Raw genomic sequence first — 20,783 nt, 5'->3', positions numbered from 1 at the left:
ACGGGTCTAACTGCTTGCTTGGCTGTGAGAGTCGGACGATCGCAAAACCTGTTATGAGAGAAAAATGATGTATACATTAATCTTCAAAAGGGTGCGATGGCCATCTTCCGTGGCAGGAAAGAGGGGGTGAAGGGCTTGCCTCCCGAGTCCTTGAAGGAGGTGACCACGTAGATCTTGTTCATCGTCTTGATGTTGCCGCGCTTCCCCGTCCACGAACCGCCGAAGGTCGAGATGGGCTTAGGTGTTGGAGCACTTGGAGTGCAGTCGGCAGCCTCACATCCAGGGCCGGGGAGCTAAGAAAAAAGAAAGAAAGAAACAGACAGCCCAAGGGAGGGATGGTGTGTGTGTGTACACACACACACACACACACACACACACACACACACACACACACACACACACACACACACACACACACACACACACACACACACACACACACACACACACACACACACACACACACACACACACACACACACACACACACACACACACACACACACACACACACACACACACACCCACACACGGGAGGGATGGGAGCTAAGAAGCGCACCCCGCGCCGGGGGAATTTTTTCTCGTCATCAAGATCTCGGTACTCGCAGAGTGTGGGTAAACGAAAGTACCGTATTCGGTACTATCAAGAAAGACACCGAAAAAAGTCGCCGCGGCAGTCCACGACGAGCCAGCCTGCTGCCGGCTCGCACGGCAGCCTCTTCCTATGGACCAGCCTCGACTTCCATACAGTCAACATTTTGTCGCTGCGTGCTCGTGGTGAGCTGTGGCGGCGGTCGAAGTTCGCCCAGATTCGGTGACGAGCGCCGGACGATAGTACCGCCTCTGTTCGCCCTGTGCATGTCAGGCCAGGCTGCAGCAGGGCACTACCAACGTGCTGCCCTGTTGCAGCCTGACTTTGCCCACTGTGCACAGTCGCCAGAGCACCACCACCGCCCGGCATCGTGTCACGGCGAGCTCCTTCTGCGCCCGCTCGCGAGGCTCTCGCGCTGGCACACTTTGGCCATCTGCTGCTCGCGTTCGGCGAGCTCTTCTCCGCACTCCTGCCACGGTGCCGTCACCACACACCTTCTGGCTGGCCTGAGCCGCGCGGGGTCGCCGGCGGGGGCAACGTGTCGACCTCTCTCTCTGGTGCACCACGGGCCGCAACGGCCTGCGAGCAGCGTGCGCGAGGAGGCAGTGTGCCGGCACAGTCGAGCCGGAGCATCGGGTTCTTGATGCTTCTGGGGTCAAGTTTGACCTTATGTGGTATAATATGCAACAATAATGCTATGCTCTCACCCAGCCTTTTGAGATATGATCCCTCAAAGTCGAATTTTCGTTTACTGGTGACCATAGTACCGTTTGTCTTGTTTGCGTTTCTTCAAACGAATCCTTTAAAGTCTCGACAATCACTCAGCTGCTTATGTGGCACCGCAGAGGCTCCCTTGGGGATGCCTGAGGCCACCCCAACCACTCACCAAGCCGTACGTAGACGAATTGGGCGCTACTTTTTTTGTTTACCCACATTATGCGAGTACGACTGTAGCACGCGTAGGTCAGCTGGTATTCGCTCAGCCAGAAAGACCGTGCATGCAAGTCCTCAAGAAGGCCTGCGCGGGCATCCGAGGCCTCCACCCCGTCGTCAAAATCCTCATCTGCGGCGCAATCGGGCTCGGCGCCGGCCTCGCGCTAGCCTTTACCAACAGCGAGCCGTCTCCAACGTGGCGTGCGGAGTTTCTCGTCTGGTTGGGGATGCCAGGCCAGGCACGCGCTCCAACAGCTCCTCAATCTGCACGCACTCTCTGACACCCGACCCGACTTGTCTCAGCTCTACCTTCGTGCGCTCTCCGCAATGGTCGGCCCGCTCGTCTTTTGCTCGGTTGTGCTCGGATTCGCAGCCCTGGGAGAGATTGGCGCCAGCGGTGGCAAGATCATGAGGGCAGCCTTCGGTCTCTACGTGCTCACGACGTGTGTGGCACTAGCGCAGGCAAGCACCACCCAACCCGTCGCCCCTCACCCCGTCACCCACTCACCCTCCCCTCACATACCCTCTCCGTATGTGCCCTCCTTTTGGTAAATTTAATACCCTCTCCACACCCTCTGGTCAGGGCATCTTCCTCACCCTCATCACTCGGCCAGCATGGGACACGACCGACCAAGGCTCGAACCGAGTCCTCGTGTCTCCCCCCGCCGTCCCGTATGATGCTAAGGACCGGTGTGTCAGCCTGGGCACGGAGGAGCGCCAGTCTCGGAACCAGCTCTCGGAAGCAACCGTCTCGGGAGACCTTCGCGTAGGCGCGTGACCCTCGGATACAAGGACGGCGTCTGGTGCTGCCCGCCGGGCGAGGCGGTGGCGGGCGCCTACCGCTTCACCGCGGCGGAGGCGGCGCGCGTGGACGTGCTCTTCGAGGGCGCCCCCTCCGCTGTCCGCGTGACGGAGCTGTCCTACTACTACCCGGGCATGGTCACCTTTGACTTGCCCGACGCCGTCAGCGGCGGCGGCGACCAGCGGGACGTGTTGGCGGGCCGCACCAACCTGACGCTGTACGATGCGGGAGGCGACGTCGTCCTCTCCTCCGGCCTCGAGGTGACCGGAGGCTCGTCGAGCGAGCGCGGCGCCATCTCGGTCTCGCTCGGGCTGCTCTACGACGTGTGGTGCCGGAACCTTCTAGGAACCTTCTAGGAACCGTCTAGGTCTCGCTCGAGGGGCTGCTCTACGACGTGTGGTGCCGGAACCTTCTAGGAACCTTCTAGGAACCTTCTAGGTCTCGCTCGAGGGGCTGCTCTACGACGTGGTGCCGGACAACCTGGTCGGCATCTTCTACGGGCCGGGCGGCTCCGCCTCCCTCCTCTCGATCATCTCCTTTGGGATCGCCTTTGCGCTCGCCGCGCTCATCCAAGGACGCACACCGGGCTCCACGAGCCTCGTCCTCCCCTTCCTGCAAGAGTTCCTCGACACCCTCATGCACATCATCCTCGGCGTCGTCGCGCTCACGCCGGTCGCCGTCGGCTCGCTCATCCTGCAGGCGGTCGGCCAAAACAGCAGCGACGAGCTGGCCGAGGCCATGTCGTCGCTCGGCATCGTCGTGGCGTGCATCCTCGCGGCGAACCTCTTCCACACCGTCGCCGTGCTGCCCTCGCTCGTGTACTGCGCGAGCCGGCGAAACCCGTACGCCCACCTCAGGGGGATGCTGCGCGCGGCGGGCGTGGCGGCGGGCTCCTCCTCCTCCGCCGTCACGCTGCCGGTGACGATGGAGTGCTGCGAGGGGCTCGGATACGACCCCGCCATCTCGCGTTTCGGCCTCGCCCCCCCCTCGCTCGGCACCTCGCCTCCTCCCCGGTGCAGGTGAGAGACCCGGAGGTGGCCCGAGAGCGTAGGCCTCTCGCTCGGCTGCACAATCTCGATGGACGGCGCGGCGGTGCTGATGTCGGCGGTCACCATCTGGCTCGGCGTCATGGCGGGACAGACATTCACCGCCGCCAAGGTGCCGCGCCACTCATTAGGGTAGCGTTACTAGCCGGGGTAGCGTCACGTTGCTGTCCCCATAGGGCAGCGGCAGTGCTAGTGGCCATGCCGTCCCCGTGCCACACACACTTTTGTGCGTGTCGTCCCTGCCACACCCTTCTAGCTTCGCGGGTGGGTAGAGGCGCGGCGGGGGAGTACTTAGGTGCTCGTCCTCCTCCTCATCGTCGTCCTTTCTTCGATGGGCGCCTCGCCCACGCCCGGTATCATACCCACGATCATACTGATCTTCGGCGCGGTCTACGGCACCGCGGTGCCGCTGCCAGAGGAGAGAGCGAGTTCTCCGTGGCCGCGGCGATGCCCAGCGAGAGGCGTAACGCGAGGGATGTGCTCGAGCTCATAGGAGATCGCGTACGTCGCCGCGGTCGACTGGCTCATCGACCGTTCCGCGACGGTGTGGCCCTTATACACACACACACACACACACGCACGCACGCACGCACTCCACACACGCACGCACGCACGCACGCACGCACGCACGCACGCACGCACGCACACGCACCTCACACGCACGCGCACACACCCACGCACACCGCTCGCGCCTTGCACTGAGCGTCAATGCCGAGGGGCTTCTGTTAGCAGACGTGGAGTCGCGAGGGTGTCGCCCCCCTTGCCCCACCACCCTTGTGGGTGTGGAGACTGACGTGTATCTCACCGTACCCACCTTCCCTTAGGTGACCAACGTGCTCTCCGACTCGTTTGTGGTCTGCATCCTAGACAAGTGGTTCGGCGCCGCTGCGGTAAGTGGTTCGGCAGAGGCGGAGGCCCGGGGACCCTCCTCGGCCGGTGCCTTCGTGAGCCTCGCTGGATTCGGGGCGGTTCGCGCCGAGGCAGCCACAGCCACCAAGAGCGTGCTCGCCGACTTCTTCGCCCTCCACACGTCGCTCTCCAGCCCGCTGCCGCTGTGGCGGCGGCAGCGGCGCGTCATTTCCGGCGGCTCTGCCACCACCGCCACGGTGGAGGCGGAGGCGTTGGACTTGGCGGAGCCGGAGGCGACAGATGGGGCAGTGGCGCCAGAGAACACCCGCGACTTCTCCCATAGCCGCGGGGCGTGAAACACGCCGTGGCGTGCTCTTATCGCGAGCGTACCTTAACCTAGGGTCATGTCTTTGCACCCACGGTGGTGGGCTGCACTGGTTGCAGGCCAGCTCATGCATGGCGATGCATGGCGAGCAGGCGATGATGCTTGCGTAGCGGGTTGTTGCGCATGTTGGCGAGTGTGTGCATGTGCATGTGCATGCACATGTGGCATGTGTCAAATCGAACGCCTTTCCGCAAAAACGAACCACACTCCACACACACATATTTCCCCTCTTTTTTTTCTCTGAGTTCGCTGCACTTTCAGGTCGACGGCCTGCTCGCTTGGTCGACCGGCTCCGACTGGCTTGGCTCCGACCTGCTTGGCTCCGACTAATTCAGCCGCTCCACACGCTTTGCGCTGCCGGCGAGGCATCCTGCAAGCGATGATCACAATCAAGGCCGTGGTGCCGCCCGCACGCGATGCCATGCTGCGCCTGCGCCACCGGGCATCATCCCTCTCCGTCGCTGCGCAATGGAGTCGGAACATGAGCAAGGCGTCGGTGGTAGCCTCGCCGCCGGCCGATGAGAGTGGCTAGAAACGAATTGAGAGTCATAACGCCTAGGCTGCCTCCTACATCCGTCTTGGCGGTGGGAGCTAGGGCGGAGGGGGTGAGGGTAGGGTGATAGGATAACCCATTGCATCACTTCGTCCTCAGCGCGAGGCTTTTTGAATCGTGCGTGTGCGAGAGCCAATTTTTGAAATCTTTTTTCGGGCTGGTAAATTTCCGCGAAGTCCCCTGTCGAGCGAGACACGCTTTTGGCCCAGCGCCAAGCCACCTCAGTCGCGACGACGAGGCTTCTTGCCCTCCTCCTAGTGCTCTGTGCACCGGCCGAAGCCATGCGGACGCGCTTTGTCTGGTGCGCAGCCTCTCTCGCCCTTGCCCTCGGTGGCACCGCCCGAGACAGACTGCAGCAGCACTGTGTGCTGAGCGGGCGCAGCTCTCCTCCTGAGGCCAGCGCCCGCCACGCTGCGCAGGTGGGTGCGCAACGACCTCCGCCTACACGACAACCCTTGCCTCGCCCGCATCCTCGCGCACAAGGGCGAGGCGGAGGCGCGTCGCTCCCGAGACGCTTCCGAGAGCTTCCATGTGGATGCACCATTGCGGAGTCCACGTGGATGCACCGTCCGTCTCACCGCGCATTGCACGAGATCTGCACGCCACGCCACGCCGCGTCACAGCAGCCCGCGACCTGCCCATGTCGCGACCCGCAGGTGTTGCCTGTCTTTTTGTTTGACCCGCGGCAGTACCGGCGCACGGCGCGCGGCTGCGACAAGACGGGCCCCTTCCGCGCCAAGTTCCTGTACGATTCCGTCCTCGACCTGCGCCAGCAGCTGCGCGGCATCGGCAGCGACTTGCTCGTCGGTGTGGGCAAGCCGGAGGAGCTGCTGCCGCGGCTGGTGCGAGATCGAGCCGAGATTGAGCCGAGGTCGAGCCGAGGTCGAGCCGAGGTCGAGCCGAGGTCGAGACTTAGCACACCAGCTACTGGTCCCACACCTGCGGACCTCACACCTGCGGACACCTCGCGCCTGCGGACTGATCGGCCGCTCGTCGACAGGTCGCTCCTCGCGGCGAGGGCGACACGCATACGACGATCCTCTGCCAGGAGCAAGTCACGTCCGAGGAGCTTCGGGTGGACCGCGCGCTCCGCTCGGCGCTGCCGGCGGGGAGCTGCCAGTTCAAGCCCGTGTGGGGCGGCTCGCTGTATGACCGGAGCGAGCTGCCCGCGAGGCAAGCCCTCGATTCCTCGACCCTTCCGTGAGCCTTCTTGGAACCTTCCGGCAGGAGCGAGCTGCCCTACCGGCAAGATCTCTCCGACCTGCCGGACGGCTTCACGCCCTTCCGCAACAAGGCGGGGAGGCCGGTGCCGCGTGGGGACGCCTCATGTGTTCATCGATCCATCCATCCCTTCATTATTGGGCAGGTGGAGAGCCGGTGCGAGGTGCGGGCGCCGATCAAGCGACCGGGCAACGGAGACCTGCCGCTGCCGCCCGCCGACGCGCTGGCGGCGGCGGCGCCTCTCAGCTGCACGGCGCTGCCGCCGTTGCCAGAGATTGGGCTGAGCGAGGCGGCCCTCGGGGAGGCGTCTCGAACCCTGAGGCGTGACGCCGTCCCGCGACCTCTCCCGGACCGTTCCCGGAACCTTCCCGCAGGCGCCGGACCCGCGAGGCGTGATGCCGTTCCCTGGCGGCGAAGCCGCCGCCCTCGCCAGGCACTACCTCGCCATCTCCTTAGCCGCTCCCTGGTACTCCCTTTTCACTCCCCACGCACATCCCCGCCAGGATGAAGCACTACGAGTAGAGCAACTGCCCACCAAATCGCCACCCTCTCCCCACCCACTCCCCACCCTCTCCCCATCAGCTCCCCACCAGCTCCCCACCAGCTCCCCACCAGCTCCCCACCAGCTCCCCACCAGCTCCCCACCAGCTCCCCACCAGCTCCCCCCGCCAGGCTCAAGCACTACCTCTGGGACAGCGACGCCCTCGCCACCTACTTCGAGACGCGCAACGGCATGCTCGGCGCGGACTACTCGTCCAAGTTCGCGCCGTGGCTCGCGCATGGCTGCCTCTCGCCGCGACAGGTGGCGCACGAGTGCCGCAGGTACAGAGTACGAGTAGTAGTCAGCGACTCTTCAAGAAGAACCAACGCCCCTGACGCCGAGCTGCTGCCGCAAGGTACGAGGGCGCACGCGTGCAGAACAAGTCCACGTACTGGATGGTCTTCGAGCTCATCTGGCGCGACTTCTTCAAGCTGTACTGCGCCAAGCACGGCGAGATGCGCCTCGACGGCTCCACCCCACTGCACCTCCACCCCACTCCTCGAGAGAGACTAACCCCCCCGCCCCCTCCCCCCCTCCTACATCCCTCGTGAACTGTCCTGGAACTATCCTGCAGGCGACGCCGTCTTCCTCGAGGGAGGGCCGATCGGGTCGCACCAGTCGTGGCGCTCCGACGCGCAGCTGCTCCAGCGCTGGAAGGATGGCGAGCTCGGCGTGCCGCTCGTCGACGCAAACATGCGCGAGCTCAAGGCGACCGGGTTCATGTCGAACCGCGGGCGGCAAAACGTCGCCTCCTACCTCGCCCTCGACCTGCAGCTCGACTGGCGCGAGGGCGCCGAGCACTTCGAGGCGCTCCTGCTCGACTACGACGTCTGCTCCAACTGGGGCAACTGGGTCTCGGCGGCGGGGCTGACCGGAGGCCGCGTCAACCGCTTCAACATCGTCAAGCAGTCCAAGGACTACGACGCCGACGGCGCCTACGTGCGCCACTGGCTGCCAGAGCTCAAAGATGTGCCGTCGCAGTTTGTGCACGAGCCGTGGAAGATGGGGCGGGCCGAGCAGGAGAGGTTCGGCTGCCGCATCGGGACGCACGGCGACGCCGCCTCCGACTACCCCAACCCGCCAAAGTCGTTCTTCCAGTACGGCGGAGGCGGCGGCGGCGGCAAGGGCGGTGGCGGCAAGGGCGGCGCCGGCAAGGGCGGCGGCCGTGGCAAGGGCGGCGGCCCGAAGGGGCCTGGTTCTGCTGGCCCACGCGGGAATGGCGGGGGCGGCAGGGCGCGTGCCGGGGCGCCGGTGAGGGGGCGCGTTCAACACGCGTACTGAGAGCGCGGTTGCCTCTCGAAAGAACTGTGACCGTGTGTGAGCCGCTGCGCGCCGCCTTGCTTCATCAGGATTTCCCCGCTTGCATCATATCATGGTTTTCGCCATGATATTATGGAGTCATGATATCCGAAAGCTCGGCACGTCATTTTCACGCTCTTGAAATCACACCTTGCGATTTCACACAAGGATCACGCTCTTGAAATCACACCTTGCGATTTCACACAAAGAAATCACGCTCGCCGCTCGGAGCCCGGAGCGATTTCGTTTTGTTTGGTGCCGGTTACTACGGTAAAAATGTATATAGCTGCGCGCGCTTCTACTGTACACGCGGGCGCAACGAACATGGCTAGTACAGCAGAGCACATGCGAGGGCACCGGCGCCGCGACTTCAGACAGGCTGCTACGACTAGTGGAGAGGCAAAGCGTCTATCATGACTCTACATGCGGCGTTGGCAATCGGCGCGCCTATGGTGTGGCCTCGCACCGAAGGTAGTGTACAGTCGTCCCCAACGTCGCGCACCTACAGCCCTCTCCACCCAGACAGACAGGCTGCTACGGCTAGTGGAGGGGCAAATCATGACTCTACATGCGACGTTGGCGATCGGTGCGCCTATGGTGTGGACTCGCACCGAAGGTAGTGTACAAGCGTCCCCAACGTCGCGCGTGCCTACTCTGCTCACTCGGGGCGTGTGGGTGTCGGGGCCGATGCCCGCGTGGAGAGTACCTGCGGGCAGAGAGCAGCGTGCCGATGACGTTGACGTGCTCGTCCTTGGCCGCCGCGTGCAGCGCGGAGTTGGACGCGGGCAGCTGGTCGAGCACGTTGACCCGGAGGAACCGACTGCATGTCGATGTTGGGGCCTGGCGCGGCGCCGGAGTCGCCGAAGTCCGCCCGTCCGTAGCCCTCCTCTGCCTCCGAGAGGGAGCGCGCGTCGCCACCGCCCGAGAGGGAGCCGCGGGCCGGAGACTCGGAGAGGTTGGACAGCTCGCTGTCGTTGCTCTCGCTCGCTCAAGCCGGGCGCGTACGCGTCGTCGCTCAAGTCGGTCATGCCCTGCGACAGACACCACGGGCGTGTATCGAATGAGAGCCGCGTGGCTGGTTGAGCTTCAGGTTTTGCGGGGATATGGCCGGCCGGAAGCTTGCGTCGCCCACTCACGCTGAACGTTTATCACGCATCACACTTCACGGCCAGAAAGGATTTCTTTTTCGCACTGGCACTAACACAGGTCGTGCGAGGGAGTTTCGTTGTAAAATTCTTTTTCGCGCTCTTTCCCACAGCTCTTCTCCTTTATCAATCTATTTCCAGTAGAGTCGTTTTGTCGTTTTGGTGGCCAGGCCGAAGTAGCAGAAGGTATGTATCAACCACCGTGATCTCTATCGACAGGCAAGACTATCCGGCATCGGCAAGGACAGTTGTGTGAGAGTGACATTGCTCATTGGACTCAAGAGTCAAGTTTCTTGTCTTCAACTAGACTGTCGTATGTATGTGTCTGCACGCGTCCGCATGCTAACCTCCATAAGTCTCTGTCCTGACACCGGCAGAGGACCTTGGCCGGCCCTGGTACGGAGCGCCTAGTCCCGGATCACTAGAATGCGCCACAAGCACGCGCCCACTCGCACGTGCAAGGGCATGGAGGTTGATGAGCACCGGTTGATCCTACGTTCCACAGGAGAAACAAGAATAGTGGCGCCGAAGGTAAAGAAAGGACCAAGGGAGCAGGGGTGGGCGTTTCAACTGCGAAAGCAGGCCAAGAAAGGGCAAACTCCGCGCTCGTGCTAAAGGTACACACCTTTGCCCTGATTTTGTTACTGCACGCTGGTGGCAACCATAGGTAGCAGCAGACAAAAATACTTTATCTCTCGGGCTATGGGGCTCCCCCTCTCAGACAAAAATACGACTTATGCTATGGGGCTCCCCTCCTATTAGCTCCCCCTCCCCAGCATGGGATGTATCACGTTGTGAGGTGGGGAGGGATCCCCTGTTCCGTCTGAACACGTGTGTGTTTGCGCTATGTATGATTACTGCAGGTGCAGCGGTCGCGGGTCAGTCGCGGTCCGCGCGGTCCGCGCGGAGCCGCGGCGACGTCCGCACTAACGGATAACGGGGGCCATTGGCGGTTTTCACAGCCTTGTTATTGAGAAGAAAATACCTCCTATGGCGCTGTGCGCTGGCCTGTGAGAGGTTGAGGTGCGAGCCCTGGAGGCCCTGGGGATGGGGGGTTCACACACACACACACACTCGTGCGGGGTAACCCGCGCACGGGAAAGCTTCACGGGTTCGAGCCGTCAAACATTGAGCAGCGGAGGTGTGCCGAGGGGGACCGGGAGGCGGTAAGCCGTCGTCGCCCGGCGCTGCATGCAGCACCGTGGCGAGGGCGCTAAGAGGTTCCTCTTTTCCGCGCCCCCCCCGCAAGGCGCGCGATACACTCACCTCCCCTCCTGGTCGCATGCGCCTCACATCTCGCCAGAGCATAAGCCCTTGGTGTGCGGCGAGACGAGTTTTTTGCCAACACACACACACGGTGGCGGCGTGCCGTTCTCCCATCCCTCCCTGGGTTGTCTGTTTTCTTTCTTTCTTCTCGAGGTTCTCGAGGTGGATATCCTTTGGCCGCGTTGGGTAGCGAGGATTGGTGTAACCCGAGCCACGGAGGCGTGTTTTCGGACGGCCGACCGTCAGTGCACGGAGTTGCCACTTCTCCGACTGCCCCGGCTAGTTCCCGAGGTCGTCGGGTGTGACCCCTTCGTCCCCCGAGACCTAGCGCGGGTGGGTTGGAGGGGCCTCGGAAAGGCGCGCAAGCACGCCCTACTTTCTTTCTTTAAGGGGTGGGAGAAGGACAGGGTCCCCACCTGCGCGAGTCGTTGGCGCCAGTCCCGTGCACGGCGAATTGGAAAATTCTGTCACGTGAATCGTGTCGTGCGAGCGTGCTCTTAAATTCTTTTTTTCGGCGCCACATTCTTTTTGGAGCCCAGCCTGCACATGCCAGCACTCCTCGCCGCCGCGGTCTGGGCGGCCGCTTTTTCGCCCGCCGCCGTCCTCTTCGCGACGGTCGTGGCGCGCCGGCCCGTCCTCGTGGTCCTCGTTTTTCTCTCGGCGTTCGCATGGTCTCGACGCTCCGTCAGCATTGCGCTCTCCCCGCGAGCGACGCAAAACACGCCGCGGTGCTCCCATAGGCTCCTCTCCATCTCCCTCGCCGCCGCCCTTGCCGCGGCGCTGAGGGCGGCGGTGCCCGCTGCCGGCACGTCGGTGGCAGTGGTGGCGGCGGCGGCGGCACTCTGCCAGGAAGGGAGTCGGTACGGCATGTACAGCGCGTACGTCCTCTTCCTCCGCTCGCTGCGCCAGCTGGGCGTGGCCGTCGACACCGGCCCGCCCGCCGCGCACCTGCTCAGCGCCGCCGTGGCGAACGGGGTTGGCATCTGGGCGGCGTACACGCTCGTTCTATACGGCGACGTGCTCTGGCGGTCCAGCCTGCCCGGCAGCCTGTACAGCGACCAGTGCGAGGGGCTCTCCACCTTCGCCGTCGACGCGATGAGCGCGTGCGGCATTGGCCTGGTCAACGTGCTCCTTTCGTGCATCGGCTGGGTCGCCGCCTACCCGCGCCGCTCGCCCGCCCTGGCGGCTACGACAGTCGGCTTGCACGTCGCCGCCACCGCCGCCACCGCACTCAACGCAGGCCCGCGCGGCCTGGCGAAGGACGGCTGCTCCGCCTCGCTGCCCGCCCTCGGCGGCGCCGTCCTCCTCTCCGCCGCCGTCGCCGCCTTCTCCACTCGCGACGGCGGGGCGGCGGCGGCTCGAGACCTCGGGCTCTGCTCCGGCGTCGTCCGCTTCAAGGAGAAAGACGAGCCGCTCCTATCCTCGCAGAGCCGCGCGCACCGCTCCTCCGCGCCGCTCGACGAGCCACCACCCGAGGAGACGACGCGACAGAGGCTGAACCGACCAAGCGCCGCGGCGTCGGGGGACTGAAAGATCACCGAATACTAAGCGAGACGCAACGTGTGACTGAATGGGGGGCGCGCAGGTGGGGGCGCGCGGCCAGGGAGTCGTGATCCACCTGTCGAAAGGGGGAGATAGACAGAACATCAGTTTTTGTGGAAAACACACATCGAGCATCGGGAACGGCTGTGGTGTCCGCGCCGCGTCTCTCTGGCACAGACGGAGCAGCGCGGACCGCGCCAGCGGAGAGCGGTCGCTGCTCCGCCCCTCCGTCGCGCGCGCCGCGCGCGCGCTGCCGCCGCCGCCGCCGCCGCCGCCGCCCCCTCCTCGCCGTCTTCCCCACCCCTACCCTCTGTTGCGTGCACGCGCGCGTCGCGCGCTGCGCGCCCCGCCCCCGCCCGAGCTAGCGTGTGGGGAGAGCGGCATTGTGGCACGGTGCGGAGTGCATTGCCGTTCTTAACGGAGTCGCTTAGGCGGCTCCGGTGGTGAGCCGGTGTGTGTGCCAGTCCGCGCCAGTCCGCGCCCTTGTCGTGCCAGTGTGCTGTGAGAGAGGCTTTTAAGAATTCTTCTTTCCTACATAGGCGACCTATGCACCCACCCAAGCTCGGGATGCGGGGCCGGCCTCGAGGCGCTCCGGCGGCTTACGAGTCCGCGAGCCCTCGGGGTAGATGGCTGGCGGACACGGTCCGCTGTGCCTGTCCGGCAAACTGCAGCCACCGCATAGCCGAGGTCCTAGCGGGACAGGCTGCCGATACCAGAATCTGGCACCATCGCTCCCGCTGTTGCGGCTTAGAACCTTCGACGTTCACAGTGCCAAACCCGAGCCGGCTGTAAACGAACCGGTGTTGGCTGGGTTCCGGCTCCTAGCCGGATAGGGAGGGGGTCTGTCGCCACTGACTCGCGGCAAAACGCCCTACCTACCTACCTATCCCCAGGCCGCGCCGAAGCGAAAAAAAGATGAAAACGCCCTACCTAACTACCTATTGCAGGGCCCTTTTGGGCGAAACAAGACCAGCCTACCTACCTACCTACCTATCTTTAGGGGCCGCTCAGACCCCCTATCCGGCTAGGAGCCGGAACCCTGGACGCCGCATTTGGCGTTTTCTGGGGCGTTTTCACCGCGGAGCCTAACACATCGCGATGTCGCCGTCGCCCTCGCCCTCGCCCACTCTCGTGGGCATCCTGGCTGCCGCAGTAGCCGCCGCCGCCGCCCCGTCTGCCGGACATGTCAACGTCCAGGGGCGCCGACTCGCCGTCCTAGTGCCACCGCTGCGCAACCTGACTGCAGAGACGAACGGCAACTGCGGCCGCTCTGCTTGCAGCAACGAGCGAGAACTGCGCCGCTGCCCGCAGACGTGCGGCGTGGCGCTCGATATCATCGACGAACTGTCCAGTCGCGGCCGGCTGCCTCGCCAGGGCACTCGCCCGGCGCGGCACGAGCTGATAGCAAACCTGCAGAGCAAGGTAGAGGAGCTGACCATCGCCTCTGGTGGCTCGAGGGCGGACGTGCCATTGGCCGTGCACGACGCACTTGTCGACGTCGCGGTGTCCCTCAACGATCAGCGCGCGGCGCACGGCGACCCTCGCCGGCCCGGCTTCGACCAACTCCGAGCCTTCATCTACGCTGCCAGCTCTCCCAGCATTGGCACTGCCAAAAGAAGCGGCTCGGACACGACCGCCCGCCGCACGCTGTTTGCTTCCGTCGTCGGTCCGTCCGACGCACCACCCTCGCCGCCCCTGCCGCTCGAGGCCCGCTGTGCCTCCGTCGGCTGCGTGGCATCGTCGATCAACTCGGCCTTTTCAGCAGTGGAGCAGGCACACTGGTTCGCTTGCACGCACACACGCGCACACGCACGCGCGCATACGCGCACACGCACGCACGCACGCACACACGCGCACACGCACGCGCGCACACGACGCGCACACACGTGCATTTGCGCGCGCACACACACACGCATGCACACATCCAGCTGCTCCTTGCTCTCCGGTCTAGGCGCTCATTGACTCCAACATCACGCTGCCCGCCGTCGCCGAGCGAGCCGCGCTGCTCCTCGATACCCACGTCGGTGAAGTGTGCGCCGAGGCACCAAACCCGACGCTGGCCCTCCGCACGGCGTGCGCCACCGCGCAGGCTGCGATCCGAGCGTGGGTTGACGACAAGTTCCACGAAGAGGTCTACGTCGCACCACCGGGGAGGCGGGGCTTGCGAGACGCACGCCTCCCGCCCGCATCCACGCCGAGCCGCACCCATCTCCGGCGGCTCGAGAGCGCGCCTTGCCCCGACGATTGCGTGGAGAGGGCCCGGGTGCTGCTGCCGGACAACCTTATCGGCCTTCTGCTATCCCGCGTGGTCGCCTCGGCGGTATCTCGGCTGTATCCCGCGTGCATCACGGAGTATAGGCCACATCCTCAACCAGACCATCACGGCTGAGGTTCTCGGCGGGTACATTGGCTACCCGCTCACCGTGATCCTCTCCTACTTGCTCAGCCTGGACGCGTTCTTGGACCAGCCGTACGCGGATGGCTGGACGCCTTGGGCATCCGGAAGGCGCCGCCATTTGGATGTGGGCGGCGCCATCCCAACGGTGCGCGAGTTGATGGCGCGCTACCCAGTGGCGTCGCGCAAGTTTCTCGAGCTCCACGAGGTGGTTGACCGATTCGGCTACAGCAGCGAGCAAGGCCGCACGTACTACGATCAGTACATCTACCTGGACGGCGAGAAGACGATCCCCTTCTTCGACGTCGGCTGGGCCAACAAGTTCATCGCGATGGTGGAGGGCACGTGGGATCGGCTCGGGCGCCACACCTACCGGAAGGTGCCGTCGCTCGGCCGGCACAGTGGCCCCGACTACGAGTTCAGCGTCTCGCCGCTCGAGGACAGGCCGCTGCGCATCGGCGTCCTCAGCGACTGGCCGACTGGCGCTCCGCAGTCGCTGCACGTGCTGCACGAGCTGAAGAAGCAGGCGCCGCGACACTGGGATGAAGAGGCGACGAACGCACTTAGGTTCACGCGTGTGGGTGTGAACAGGCGCCCGACATCGTGATCCACTTGGGCGACACGTACTACTCTGGCACAAGGGCGGAGCAGGAGGCGTTTCTGCACGACCCGATCAAGGCGGTCCTCGGCGAAGCCATCCCGGTGTACCTTGTGCCCGGCAATCACGACTACTACGGCGGCGGCGGGGAGGGCTTCTACCACGTGCTCGACGAGTTTGGCGTGCAGCCGGCCTCCTACTTCACGCTGCGCGGCGCCGGCGTGCAGATCGTCGCGGTGGACACGGGGCTGCTCAACAACCAGGGCGCGCTCCTCCTCCGCGAGGATGGCGGGGTGCGCGAGCGTGACAAATCGTCACAGAGTTCCACGCGCCCCTCTGTAGACTACTCGCCGACGATGATGCCCTTCCTGCCCGACGACCAGATCGACTGGGCGCTGCACCAGATCGAGGTAGGCAGGCAGGCCGGGCTCAAGACCATCTTCATGAGCCACCACCAGGTGGGCCGACGCTCTCTCAAAATTCCGGTGTGGTGCTTTACCCCCCTCCCCCCCTTGTCTTAGTTCTTCTCGCGCGCCGAGAGCGTCGGCGTCGCCAACAACGCCTTTGGCGAGGCGCGGGGAGAAGGCTCGACTGCCATGGACCGCCGCCGCTCACGCCTGCTCCTGTGTGCAGGCGAGGCGCTCACGGGGCCCGACCGGATCCCGGGCCCGCTCAACGTGTACCAGACGAGCGAGTACAGCATCGGCTCCACGGAGCTCGCCGGAGGGCTGAGCAACGACCAGCCGCCAGCGGCAAACACGCGGCTGCTGAACCAGTTCCCTCCCGACGTCCGCGAGTACGTCTCCGCCTTTTACTGGGGCCACGAGCACTCGACGTCCATCTTTGACCGATATGTTGACCTCCCCCTCGAGCCGTGCGAACCGGCCGAGGCTCGCGTCTCCTCACGACGTCCAGCCGTGTGCAGGTCAACATCACGCGCGGGCGGTGCATTGGCAACAGCGGCATCGCCTTCACCACGGACGTCGACCAGTACGCCGTGAACGGCGAGACCGTGTCGGCCCCGTTTGGCGGCCCGCCGCCGCTCCTGCCAAAGGAGAAGGGCGGGTGCGCGCGCGACGGCTGCCGCACCGGCCAAGGCAACACCTTTTGGAACCTCGGCTTCGTGACGTTGGACATCGACGCCGGCGCTCAGCCCAAGATCCTTGCCAAGCACTGGGAGGTGGGTCGCGCCCGCGGGCGGGCGTGGGGGGTGGTGCTCGCTTCACGGCTCTGCTGGTGGATAGGTGCAGCAGGACCAGTCGTACGACTTGGACGCCCTCGGCTCCGTCTACCTGAACGCCAAAGTCTACTTTGAGGAGGAGTACTGAGAGGCGCGCGGCGCGCGAGGGAGGGTAAACGCCGGACGCGGTTGCAGAAACGGCCCGGCTTCGAAGAAGGCCACTGTCTCCGTGTGTGTGGTGGTGTGTGTATGCGTAACGACGCTGCTAGAGATGCCTATCGGGGCCCAGAGATGTACTTCTGATGCCAGGCGTGACCTAGTTAGTGTCCCCAGCTATGGGCGTGTCCACGTTGAAGCCAGGTGTGGTGTGGACGCTAGAATTGCTCCGCCATTGGCATGGAGGCCCCGACCAAGACGACACCGATGGCGATGCGCCGAGAGTCTGTGTGAGTGAGTATTCTTGATACGAACCAGTTGCCTCCATGAACGGCGGCGCTATTCTCGCGAGTCGACTGGTGTCCGAGCCTGGCTGTTCACCTGTTCTTCACCTTTCTACCTACATACCTACCTACCTTGTACCTACCTGGTGTGTGTCGTCGTGGTTTCGTTCGTATCAAGAATACTCACTCACTCACACACTGTCTCCGACGGCTCCTCGGGCCGCCGAAAAGAAAGAAAGAAAGAAAGAAAGAAAACAGACAACCCAAGGGAGGGATGGGAGGACGGCACGCCGCCACCACACAGGGATTTTAAGGAGAGGTGTGTGGTGCGCTAGCCGTCGCCCACCCTAGGGAGTCTGCCTCTTCCTATCTCTCTTCGCAGTCTCTCTCCGATTCTCGCTGCAACCTTCATGCCAAAAGAAAGAATAAATAAATAAATACAACGGACACGCCAAACGAGGGGTGGGAGAAGGACAGGGTCCCCACCTGCACGAGCAGGATCTTGTAAGGACGATCAGGGACACCGGGGAACGGGAGCGGGGAGCGCATCGCGACACGGAGGGGGGCTGGGCAGGGTTCACCCTCACGACAGGGCCCCAGGGATTCCTCTCTCGTATAGGACAGGTTGCACCCGGCGGCACGGGGGCAAGCGCGGGCCTCCTACTGGTTGCGCTCTCCTAGTTCTCCTGCTCCTGACAAGGGACAGCGACAGGCTCGCAGCACGGTGGACTCCCTATCCACTGGCGATCTCTCTCGACTAGCGACCTTCCTCCGACTTCTCACCGGCAGTCTCTTCTACCACAGGCAGACTGACACGTGGGTGGCAGTGGCTGTGATAGGAGTCTCCCACTCTGTGGGCCTCGCTAGAAGTGCGACCCCTGCGCGTGTCCTCGCCCTTGAAGGGGAAGGGGCTGTGTGTCTGTGCATGTGTACAACATGTGTGTGTGTGTGTGTGTGTGTGTGTGTGTGTGTGTGTGTGTGTGTGTGTGTGTGTGTGTGTGTGCTCGCTCGCTCGCTCTCGCGCGCCGCTTGCGCGATCGCGCGCGCGCGCTGCGCGAGCCGCCCTGCCCGCTGCGCTGCTAGGGATGCGCTGCGGGAAGGGCTCGGCGGCCGTTCCTAGAGCTCCTCGTCGCTCCCCTCGTATAGCGAGGGCTCGTTGGACTCGAGGCGTGGACCGCCGTCGTAGGGGGAGCGTGCGGCTCCGCGGGCGACGCTCGCCCAGTCCTTCTTGTTGCTCTTGACCTCGCCGCCGCCGCCGCCGCGGCCGCGGCCGCCGCGCCCGCGCCGCCCGCGGCTTGTGCCCAGCCTGACCGCGCTCGGCATGCGCTCGTAGATAGTGTCCTTGAAGGCGGAGTGGAGGAGCGCCTCGAAGTTGACGCACGGCGCGTAGCGGCAGCGAGCGGCGGTCTTGCACGGGAGGGCGGTCTGGTTGAAGGCCGGGCAGAAGCCGATCCCGTCGCGCGCCGCCATCGCCTTGGCCTTGCCCGCCGCGCGCGCGACCTCGACCTTGTTGTCGACGATGAGGCTCTCGAAGGTCTTCTTCTTGGCGACGTTCGCCGCTGCGGCGCGCCTCTCCTTGCGGAGCGCCTGCGCGGCGCACTGCGCGTCGTGGATGATGTCGGCGTTGGTCAACCCAAATGCGCGGCAGGAGGGGCAGAGTTTGTTGCCGAGGACCTTGACGCACCCGACGTCGAGGCGGAGGGGTCCGCCGACATCGCCGCTCGCGTAGACGTTGGGCAGGACCGGGAGGTTGCAGACGAGGTTCTCGTTCTTCACCTTGAAGAGGATCGAGCCGTCCTTCTCGTCCGACTTCGTGCCCAGGAAGGAGTGGTATCCCTCCTGGATGGAGACCATGTTGCCGAAGTGCTTCTCCAAGAGGGGGGCGAAGTGCTCGATCTGGGCCGCGGTGTCGATGGCGCCGCGCGTGCGTATGGCGAGGAGGCCGTCGGTATCCGTGGTCGCCTGGGTCTCGCGCGCCTCCGCCTGCTTGCCCCACACGGTGGCGTCGAGAGCGGCGAAGGTGATGGTGATGTTGTCTGGCGCTGGGAGCTGTAGGACGCCACCGCCGGCGTACTGCTCGAGGAAGGCGCGTGCCTCGCTCTCGCCGCTGAAGGCGACGCAGATGGCGCGCGACGTGCCGATGATGGGCACGCTGATCGCGCTTGCCTGCTGCGCCTCGCCGCCTGGTGTCTTCTTGATCAATTGGCGCACCTCGGTGACGAGCGCCGTCTTGTTCTGGATGTCCGGGATGTGCGAGCCGTCGCGCGCCGCGAGCGCGACGTGCAGCAGGCGCTTCGTGCCGCGGTCGGTGCCGGCGGCCGCCGCAGCGGCCATCTGTGCGGCGTCCACCATAATGGTGTCGCCTTCTTTGGCGTCGTCGTCGTTGACGCGCGCGCTCGCGAGCTCGCCGTCGAGGCGGCGCTTCACGCCGAGTCTCTGGCCATCATCGGCCTCTTGCGCGCCGTCGCGGCCGCGCGCCGCGCCCTCGGCAGCGGCAGCGTTGAGCACCGGCGGCGGCAGGCCGGCCGAAGCGATCGCCATTCAAGTGAAGCGCCGTTCAAGCTAGGGTCAGTTCCAAAAGAAAGAAAACGCACCGGGAAGCCGTCTCAGTTTTTTTTTCCTTTTTGACGAGACATCATCTCAAACGCGGGAGCGTGCACGCCATCAGCCAGCGCCATCAACAACTATGACTGACTTCTCGAGCCGCCTCTCCAATCTCGCGTCGTCGGGCGCTTTGTGGGCGCCAAAGCTGGTCAGCTCCGAGAGCGAGGAGGCCGCCTTCGGTTTCTCCAGCTGGAACGTCAAGGCGCAGGACTCGAGCCGCGCGAGCGCCGGCGCGCCGCCGCTCCAGACGGACCTCTCCTCCGACATGCAGGCCTTCCGCGATCTGGCGCCGGCGCTGACGCCTTACATCGCGTCCGAAGTCGGCCCGAGGCCGGCCAAGTAGAGGGGCCGCGTCACTCGTGCATGGTTGCGCAAGGCACAACTCCCGGGAGCATCCCCTTGTGTGTGCGCGCCGTTTTTGTGCCGCGCACGCCACGAGTGTACTTTAGGAGCGCGGCAGGACTCTCCTGAGGAGCTGGGTCGGTGCCGCGAGGTGCGGCTGCGAACTTGGCGCGAGCTTGTGCGTATCCCCATTGTGCTGTTTCGAGAGAGCGACTGTGTATGTGCGCGCGTGTGGGTGTGCCGTGGCGACCCACGCATCGATCATCGGGCGTGCTTGCATTCAGAGACAAGTGCTGGCAGGCTTTCATCATATATAGAAGACAGTCTTGACAAAAGAAACGCGCCGCCAGACGAGAGTCGCTGGGGCGCGAGCAAAACGAGAGAACCGTCGAAAAAGCGCGCGCGGCGTGGGGCCGCTGTGCGGGCTGGCAGCTACAGCCGGGCCGCCGCCCCACCGCGACGACGCGAGATGGCATGCTGTCAGCATAGCATGTGATGTCTGCAGCTTCGCGCCTCAGTCCGAGTCATCCGCAGACTCGTCGCTTGCCGGCCGCCGGCGCTGCTGCTGCTGCTGCCGCCTCTTTGCGGCGGACCCGCCGCCCGCAAACATGTCGCGCAGCGCGGGGTTCACCCGCACGCCGTTGTCCATCATCAGCTCGACGTCCTCTGCGAGGGGCGCAGGGGAGAAGAGGTGCGAGCGGCGCAGGGAATGGGAGGCGCGAGGCGAGTCTGTCGACACACGCACAGTGGCGGGGCACAGCGAGGGGGGGGGGGGGGGCTCGCATCTCCACACCCAAGCACGGGGGTCGGGCGGGAGCTCGGCACGGCGGCATGCACAGTGCAGGGCCCCCAAGTCCGCGTGGGGTGTGAGCGGACCTGCAATGCTCTCGGCCTCGGCCCGCCTCTCCTCCTCGGGTTGTCGTTTGGAGGTCAGCAGCTGCGTCAGCAAGTCGGTGTCGCCCCCCCCACCGCCCGCTTCCCCGTTGCCGCCCTCCTCTGCCGCCGCGGCTCGCTTGCCGCCCCCTCCGCCCGGGGCCCGTTTCACTCCCG

The 20,783-nt window shown here is 64.7% G+C and overlaps 6 protein-coding genes across 6 annotated transcripts in view; 5 read left to right on the top strand and 1 right to left on the bottom strand.

The window, feature by feature from the left end:
• Positions 1-1,590: 1,590 nt before the first annotated feature.
• EMIHUDRAFT_451189 (hypothetical protein) lies at positions 1,591-4,801 on the top strand (the record flags this gene model as incomplete). The annotated part of the gene is made up of 9 exons (XM_005771999.1): positions 1,591-1,740; positions 1,829-1,957; positions 2,109-2,215; positions 2,296-2,650; positions 2,766-3,294; positions 3,379-3,485; positions 3,669-3,776; positions 3,867-3,917; positions 4,198-4,801. The coding sequence occupies 9 exons, from the start codon at positions 1,591-1,593 to the stop codon at positions 4,576-4,578; spliced, it is 1,917 nt and encodes a 638-aa protein (XP_005772056.1). The 3' UTR covers positions 4,579-4,801.
• Positions 4,802-4,986: 185 nt separating this feature from the next.
• Positions 4,987-8,326, top strand: EMIHUDRAFT_209270 (hypothetical protein; the record flags this gene model as incomplete). The annotated part of the gene is made up of 10 exons (XM_005771998.1): positions 4,987-5,007; positions 5,817-5,963; positions 6,161-6,306; positions 6,388-6,466; positions 6,527-6,712; positions 6,756-6,847; positions 7,078-7,203; positions 7,278-7,320; positions 7,517-8,007; positions 8,272-8,326. 10 exons carry the CDS (start codon positions 4,987-4,989, stop codon positions 8,324-8,326), a joined length of 1,386 nt encoding a protein of 461 aa, XP_005772055.1.
• A 2,844-nt stretch (positions 8,327-11,170) lies between these two features.
• Positions 11,171-12,309, top strand: EMIHUDRAFT_436113 (hypothetical protein). Its single transcript, XM_005771997.1, has 2 exons — positions 11,171-11,303; positions 11,373-12,309. The coding sequence occupies exons 1-2, from the start codon at positions 11,179-11,181 to the stop codon at positions 12,160-12,162; spliced, it is 915 nt and encodes a 304-aa protein (XP_005772054.1). The 5' UTR covers positions 11,171-11,178; the 3' UTR covers positions 12,163-12,309.
• Positions 12,310-15,002: 2,693 nt separating this feature from the next.
• Positions 15,003-16,752, top strand: EMIHUDRAFT_464058 (Hypothetical protein; the record flags this gene model as incomplete). Its single annotated transcript, XM_005771996.1, has 6 exons — positions 15,003-15,095; positions 15,161-15,431; positions 15,510-15,625; positions 15,689-16,021; positions 16,093-16,347; positions 16,412-16,752. Coding segments are annotated over 4 exons (806 nt in total), but the record flags the coding sequence as incomplete, so codon positions are not given.
• A 2,707-nt stretch (positions 16,753-19,459) lies between these two features.
• EMIHUDRAFT_436112 (hypothetical protein) lies at positions 19,460-20,072 on the top strand. Its single transcript, XM_005771995.1, has one exon. It carries the CDS (start codon positions 19,474-19,476, stop codon positions 19,732-19,734), a length of 261 nt encoding a protein of 86 aa, XP_005772052.1. The 5' UTR covers positions 19,460-19,473; the 3' UTR covers positions 19,735-20,072.
• Positions 20,073-20,247: 175 nt separating this feature from the next.
• EMIHUDRAFT_209266 (hypothetical protein) overlaps positions 20,248-20,783 on the bottom strand; it is a gene marked incomplete at both ends in the record, with an annotated part of 1,346 nt that continues 810 nt past the window's right edge. Inside the window, 2 exons of the mRNA XM_005771994.1 lie at positions 20,248-20,399; positions 20,610-20,745. Of these exons, the coding sequence (XP_005772051.1) occupies positions 20,248-20,399; positions 20,610-20,745 (288 nt within the window). The remainder of the gene's footprint in view (positions 20,400-20,609; positions 20,746-20,783) is intronic.

Source organism: Emiliania huxleyi (assembly GCF_000372725.1).
Source record: "Emiliania huxleyi CCMP1516 unplaced genomic scaffold EMIHUscaffold_37, whole genome shotgun sequence".
Lineage (NCBI taxonomy): Eukaryota > Haptophyta > Isochrysidales > Noelaerhabdaceae > Emiliania > Emiliania huxleyi.
The sequence above is the reverse complement of the archived record's forward strand: the minus strand, read 5'-3'. Positions and strand labels throughout refer to the sequence as shown.

Excerpts from the sequence above, each read along its gene's own strand:
- EMIHUDRAFT_436113 (XM_005771997.1), top strand. The coding sequence starts at position 11,179 with ATGCCAGCACTCCTCGCCGCCGCGGTCTGGGCGGCCGCTTTTTCGCCC. Across the intron at positions 11,304-11,372 it reads TTTCTCTCGGCGTTCGCATG|GCTCCTCTCCATCTCCCTCG; the intron begins GTCTCGACGCTC and ends GTGCTCCCATAG.
- EMIHUDRAFT_436112 (XM_005771995.1), top strand. The coding sequence starts at position 19,474 with ATGACTGACTTCTCGAGCCGCCTCTCCAATCTCGCGTCGTCGGGCGCT.